The sequence below is a fragment of the Sus scrofa genome, chromosome 1 (assembly GCF_000003025.6).
Source record: "Sus scrofa isolate TJ Tabasco breed Duroc chromosome 1, Sscrofa11.1, whole genome shotgun sequence".
In the NCBI taxonomy this organism is placed as follows: Eukaryota; Metazoa; Chordata; class Mammalia; order Artiodactyla; family Suidae; genus Sus; species Sus scrofa.
In genome coordinates this window covers 110,100,311-110,107,768 of record NC_010443.5, presented here as the reverse complement: position 1 = coordinate 110,107,768, position 7,458 = coordinate 110,100,311, and the positions used below count along the sequence as shown (strand labels likewise).

The 7,458-nt window shown below is 36.4% G+C and overlaps 1 protein-coding gene across 2 annotated transcripts in view; it reads right to left on the bottom strand.

Annotated features, from left to right (window-relative positions):
• VPS13C (vacuolar protein sorting 13 homolog C) overlaps positions 2,250 to 7,458 on the bottom strand; it is a 174,251-nt gene continuing 169,042 nt past the window's right edge. For both annotated transcript variants that reach the window (XM_021094365.1, XM_021094362.1), the window contains 3 exons: positions 5,957 to 6,080; positions 4,545 to 4,628; positions 2,250 to 4,223 (listed from right to left, as the gene is read on the bottom strand). In XM_021094365.1, coding sequence (XP_020950024.1) covers positions 4,122 to 4,223; positions 4,545 to 4,628; positions 5,957 to 6,080 — 310 coding nt within the window. In that variant the 3' untranslated portion in view covers positions 2,250 to 4,121. The remainder of the gene's footprint in view (positions 4,224 to 4,544; positions 4,629 to 5,956; positions 6,081 to 7,458) is intronic.

Sequence of the window (7,458 nt, the reverse complement as noted above, 5' to 3'; positions counted from 1 at the left end):
ATCAAAAATGGTCAGATGATGTAAACAGACATTTCTCCAAAGAAAACATGCAGACAGCCAAAAAGCACATGAAAAGATGCTCAACATCACTAATTAGAGAAATGCAAATCCAAACTACAATGAAGTATCACCTCATACCAGTCAGAATGGACATGACCAAAAAGTCTATAAACAATAAAAGCTGGAGAGAGTGTGGAGGAAAGGAAACCCTCCTACACTGTTGGTGGGAATGTAAATTGGTACAACCACTGTGGAGAACAGTATGGAAGCTCCTTAAAAAACTGCATATAGAACTATCATATGACCTAGCAATCCTAGTCCTGGGCATATATCTAGAGAAAACTATAATTTGAAAAGATAGGAGTTCCCATCATGGCACAGCAGAAATAAATCCGACTAGGAACCATGAGGTTGCAGGTTCGATCCCTGACCTCACTTAGTAGGTTAAGGATCCAGCATTACCATGAGCCATGGTGTAGGTCGCAGACTCTGCTTGGATCCCATGTTGCTGTGGTTGTGGCATAGGCCAGCAGCTACACCTCAGATTAGACTCCTAGCCTGGAAACCTCTATATGCCATGGGTGCGGCCCTAAAAAGACAAAAACAAAAACAAAAACAAAAAAGAGAAAGAAAGAAAGAAAAGAAAAGATATGTGCACCCCAATGTTCACTGTAGCACTATTTACAATAGCCAAGACATGGAAGCAACCTACATGTCCATTAACAAAGGAATGGATAAAGAAGATGTGGTGCATATATACAATGGAATATTACTCAGCCATTAAAAGAACAAAATAATGCCATTTGCAGGAACATGATGGACCTAGATATTGTCATATTAAGTGAAGTCAGACAGAGCAACACAAATATGAGATCACTAATATGTGCAATCTAACAAAAAAGGATATAAAAGAATTTATTCACAAAATAGAAAGAGACTCAAAGATTTTAAAGCCAAACTTATGGTTACAAAAGAGGAAGTGGCAGGGGGAGTGACATATTAAGAGGCTGGCATTAACATATGCACACTACTATACAAGAACCTACTTAGGAGTTCCTGTCGTGGCGCAGTGGTTAACGAATCCGACTAGGAACCATGAGGTTGCGGGTTCAATCCCTGCCCTGCTCAGTGGGTTAACGATCCGGCGTTGCCATGAGCTGTGGTGTAGGTTGCAGACGCGGCTCGGATCTCGCGTTGCTGTGGCTCTGGCGTAGGCCAGTGGCTACAGCTCCGATTCAACCCCTAGCCTGGGAACCTCCATATGCCGCGGGAGCGGCCCAAGAAATAGCAACAATAACAACAACAACAACAACAAAAAAGACAAAAGACAAAAAAAAAAAAAAAAAGAACCTACTTATAGCATAGGGAAAATGACTCAATACTCTGTAATAACCTAAATGGGAAAGAAATCTGAAAATGAATGGATATACATGTGTAACTGATTCACTTTGCTGTACACCTGAAACGAACACAACATTGTAAGTTAACAAATAAAACTTTAAAAAAATACAGATTTCCAGGTAGCACCAGATAAATATACTTAGAGGCCCAAAGCACCAAAATGGTGACAGTGTCCTTCCTCATACTATTTCAAAATGTAAACAATACCAAATCCTGAAACTAAGAAACTGCTCCCAGATCAAATTTTTATGAATCTTTGAATCTTTTGTTCTTTTTAAAATTTCGCTATATTATTCAGCAAGCACCTGTGCTTCCTATTGGATAACCCAGTACCAGGAGAGCCTTCAAACTTGTAGTCCGAGCACCCAGTGGGAGGCGAGGGAGGGTAGAGACAGAAAAATGGAGAAAGAGAGACAGATTGGGTGTGATGCAGTCTAAGAAAGGTTCTACAGGGCCTTTGAGGAGTCTTCAAGCCAAAGCTACCTCCCAGGAGTGGGCCTGCTCCAGTATCCTTGCCACACAGTCAGTGAGTCATAAAAAGTGTGGAAGCTATACCCTCAACACAAACACACCCATAAAATTAAAGCGCAGCTGTGGGCCCCCGTTCACATCTATTCTCTGTATCCTCTCAGTACTGAAGATCTGTACCCCTGATCTCCAGTGTGGTAAAGGGGCTCCACACCCCAGGAAAAACCTTTTCCTGCCTAGTATCTTTTAAAGCTCTCCATAACTATTAATCTAACTCCTCACTGTTATAGGAGTGGAAGAGGAAAAAAGAAAAACATAAAAGGTAAAGAGCAAATGCTACTGAATATTTAACACAAACCCACAAAGTTTTCACACCTATAAACAATGCACCAAATGTTTTATTTCTCTCAGTTCATATGTAAGCAATTGACTCTCAGAACATTTAAAAAAACACAAATGACATTATTACACTTTACTAATGAAGTACCTCTGTCCCAGGGGATTAAATCAAATGAAAATGGTACAAATATCTGGAAGGTTATTTCTAAGGCAAATGAGATAAATTTATGTTTCTACAAATTAGTTTTTCTAACGTCAATGTTTTGTACATGCCATCAGTACAATATAATTTCTTCAATATTTGGGATATTGTCAGTAGCTGTGATTCATATGAAAACTATAATAGCTCAAACTCCTGATTAAGTCAGTTTTAAGGACACAAAATACTAGTACACTTGAATAAACTGCAATAAAACACTGATAAAGAAATTCTCCTTAAAGCTAGAAGTTTTGAATATAATACTTTTCTTCACAGAAAAAAAAAAGTGATGTTGAAAAGGCAAACACTACCATACTGTATCAAATATTTAGGGCATTAGTTATTATACACCCCCATTTTTGACACTAAATAATAACTAGGAATTTTTTTAAGTTTTAAGGCCAGTCTTTAAAAACCTGAATAAAGAGAGTAGAAACATTACCACACATCAACATAAGCAGAGCAAACCAAGTTTGTCTACACCTTCATTTTATCATTCATTCCATGATCTGAAGAAAAATGCCGTGTTAAAAACGATGAGCAAATTTAAAGGTTAATCCAAGGAAATTAAGCACTTCTGAGCATTTAAAAAAAAAAAAAAAAAAAAAAAAAAAAAAAAAAAAAAACCTTTAATAGGCACTGTTTCTCTGTATCTCTGACCAGCATAAATAAGATGCAGAAAGGACAATAATATTGAGCTGATTCTCACAGGTCTACTCGCTCAAAGCACACAATCTACCAATTATTTGCCACAGTGTTGTTAGATGCCTTATTTTATTTATATGTAAAGCTACTAGACTTTTCATTCTTTCTACTATTTAAAAATACATATTTCTAAGTATGCATTAGAATTCTTAATTTACGATGCCCTTAAAAATCTTTCAATCTATAAAAAACAATTGCTGGAAACATAAAAATACTGAATTTTTGATATTTCTGAGTCCTGAAAAACTTTAAAGTGCAATATTTTCATGCATCATCGCATTATAATCATATTAGTTCATCTTGAAAGAACATGTAAATAATTTCTAAAATTTCTACAAAACAGAGTATAAATATTTCAAGGTTTGCTTTTCCATTTGTCTTTATATTACAGTGCAAGAAGGAAAAGTAAGCACCAAAGCAAAGCATGTTTTTATTAGGAGAAAATAATGTTTTCATGACAAAAAGTAGGAAACAGGTCATTTCCCCCTTTAGTGGTTTTTCTTAAGTCAATTATCTAGTCTACCAAAAATGTTACATCAGTTCAATTATTGAACAAATAATTCAAGTATTTGTTCAATTATTATACTTAAACAAAATATCCAGCATTTGTCCAAAGACTTGTCCAAAGCCTCTCAGAGAACACTAGTCATTCTCCTTTCTTGTTCTTCAGTAAAGACTTTAATTAAAAACAAGCCTATTGACCTCTGTGTCACAATTTTAACATTAATGGAACTTTCACTCTGAGTTTAGAGTGGTTTCTCTTTGATGGTCTGACCCAGCTAAGTGGCGGCGTAGAAGTGGACTACTAACACACACACACACAGCTACAAAATCAGAGTCAAAACTAAGGAGGGAGGGAGAATGAAAACCCAGTAATAACCACTCTAGAAAAAGATTCCAGCACTAAAGGATTCCTTGAGAAATGCTCTTTAGCAAGATAAAGAAGTGTGGTTTACAGACAAGACCCTGGTTGGTTTTTCTCCCAGGAGCAGCCCCCTGGGGTCTGTGATTAGGACAGTATCTGGGGCCTGAGAAGTTTCAGTGATGATTGCTTCATCAGTTTTTGCTGGTGTCTCACTGACTGTGCATCCACGATGGCATGACATGCTCTCTGGAAGACAAAATATTTGCCATGAATGGTAAAGACCAGTATACAGGCTCATGTGGTGGAGGATAAAAGTACAAAAGCCAGAGTTTGTGCACTCCACACAGGTCCAAAGACAAGAAAACACAGTCAATACATGTCATGCTGAGACCCTTCTGCCCTACTAAGCCCATAGCATAGTATTTTAAGCTCATATATCCACGCAAAGCTATGACTGGAAGATCTTTGGGGGAAAAGAATGAGTAATGATAATTATAACAGATTTTTTTTTTCATCTTTCAGCTAAAAAACTGGGGGGAGGGGTGTTCTTTAAAATAAAACATTTACCTCTGCTGTGGTGGCATCCTGCAGGTAAATTTTCTGAACATAGCCTTGATTGGCACTGTCCTTTTTTTGGAACAGACCTTGTTTCTGTTTCAAAAGAAACAATGACAGAAAAGAAATTGTTAAGGGAAAGAAAAAAAATCATAACACCTTTAATTGAATGCTTAAATGTCAACTCTATTTTATAACCAGTAGACTAACCAAATACACATATTCAGGTATGATAAGAAACAAATCATTTTGGTACAAGGAGAGTAGTTCCATATGTGAGCTGTTAGAATTTATAAAATTGGATGAGTATATATCTATCTGCATAAAATAATGGCTTTCTGCAGGCGATGGTAAATAGCCTACAGAAACACCACTTGATAACTCATCACATCTGACAAATCAGAAAACCCTTCCTTCATTTCCTTGGCTGATAGATAAAATTCTTACATAATGTAAAATACACTGAGTCAATTCTCACCACTGATGTGAAAGAAAAGCGATAACTGAGGAAACTGTAATATATATGCAGAGTGACACAGTCTGAAAAGTATCTTTCATACACCAAGGCACTCTTTAAATGCTGATACTCTACAATGAGGTAAGGCTGAAATGCAAATTGCTATGGTTTCATGGCAGTTTCTTTTTTATCCTGTAAACTTCTAGGAAAAGGAAGTAAATGTGAATTAAAAGATAACAGTACGCACATCTCTTAAATTTTATGATCAACGTTTTTCAGATAGTTTTAATAATAGAGATAACATCATTATTGTTTAGAAAATACATTACGGAAATTACCATCTTTGGAATAATCCTTTATAGTTTTTAGGGGGTGAAAAGATTTATATCATATATAATAAATTACACATTTCAAAGTAAAGTGAGTCTGAGAACTAAGCAAAAGATGGGGTATCAGTTTTGCTAATTACTTGTGACATAATTTAAAAGCTCTTTAGAAAATGATGGGGAGGAAAAGCATCAAAGTATTTGTTATATACTTAAATGCATTAGCATTCTATAAATGCTGAATGTTACTAAACATGAGTGTTTTAGACATGATAGTTATAATCTCCTAAAAGCCTAAAAAGGAGAATCTTTCCATAAGTATCTAAAATTATAGCAAAACAGTATCCATATAAAACAACAACAAAAGCTTCTATTCTCTATGCTTTATTCTACCAAAAAGGAAATATCAGCCTCCTAATTCTTTCAGTGGATAGATCTGATATTTCACTCAATGCAATCAAGGACTGTCAGAAAGTAAAGTACAGAACACGAAGAGATAACATTTTTTCCTTACATGCAATAATAATAATCCTTCAAACATTTTATGCACTCAACTGTAAATAGTTAGAAAGCATTGGTTTCTTTGGTTTCTATTCTTCTAACAAGTTCTTGGCTCTAAAGGTGTGATTCAGGTTTCTTACCTCAACTGAAATTTTGAGCAGATTGCCATCGACACCAGGAGACTGCACAAAATCTTCAAATGGATATTGCCAGTCAATGGACATATGGCCCAGGATTTCCACTTCCTTTATACACAACACGCGCCTTTTTTGCAAGAGGAAACAAAAACAAACAGGTAGAGACAAAGACAGTGAATTATTCCAATATTCCCCTCTGTTGCATGGCACAGGTATGACCTGCTCTGTAAGCAATATAACCTGGCACACTAAAAAATGAATGCTTCACATTAAAAAAAAAAGTGTAGATAACTGTCAAATAAAAGCAAACATGACACAACTAACAAAGCAGACTTTCAAAAACTTCCCTTCTGCCAATCTTGTAGAAGTTAGAATAGTATCATTTTTAAAAAAAGCTGACCAAAAAACTAAAATCATTCTCTTTAAAACACATAGGAACAGGATGTACTCTCCTCTGGGAAGCAATAAAGGCAGAAGCCCCTGAAAATGTTTTACTTGGAAAATTATTAATTGCTCTTTATTGTCAATCAAGTATGCCTTCTAATCTAATCAAGAAAGAACATTCAGGAAATGTCACAAGCCTCAAGTGTCAGCAAAGATTCATGTTAGGCCTACTAATAAATATCAGGTTGGAACACTTTAATACTGATATACCATATCACACAGTGAGTATCCCATTTTATTCAACAGCAGTAAAAAAAAAAAAAAAAATTCACAGAATCCTTAAAGGGCATCCACACTGATTTCCCAGAGTGTGATTCAGATTAGTTGCTGATATAACTATACTTGATTCTAAAGTTTCTACTACAGAAAGCAAAACTAGGAAAGTAGAACTGTTCATTCTACAAATATCTAGGGTGCTAGGAAACAAAGAAGACAGGCTTTCTACTTGAGAGGTACTCACAGGCTAGAGGGGGAAGTAAATAAATGCTACAGCACAGGTAGATATGTACAATAACAGAGGGTACAGAAAATTCTTTTGGTGCACAGGAGAAAGGGACTGACCTAGTCGGTAACATAAGTGGCGTAAGAGCTGATTCTTGAAAAGAAGAAGTTCTTTTAGTAGGAAAAGGAAATTATACCATAAACAAAGGGCAGTGCTTTAGCATACACAGGCGTACAAAAAAGGGAAGATATGAGGAATGTGGAGGTCTGCAGCTGGAATACTGGATACACAGAGGTAAGAAAATTAGCTTAGTGCTAGATCTTAAAGGGCTTTTTGTGGGAAGAGGAGATGACCGTTAAGAAATTTGACTTGGTGTTCCCACCTTAGCTCAGCGGAAATGAATCTGACTAGTATCCATGAGGTTGCCGGTTCGATCCCTGTTCTTGCTCAGTGGGTTAAGGATCCGGCGTTGCCGTGAGCTGTGGGTAGGATGGTAGCTGCAGCTCTCATTCCAGGGAACCTCCATATGCCCCGGGTATGGGCCTAAAAAGAAAAAAAAAAAAAAAGGAAGAGTCCGATGAAGGAGAGATGGAGCAGATGATCAAGGTAGGAAGGGACT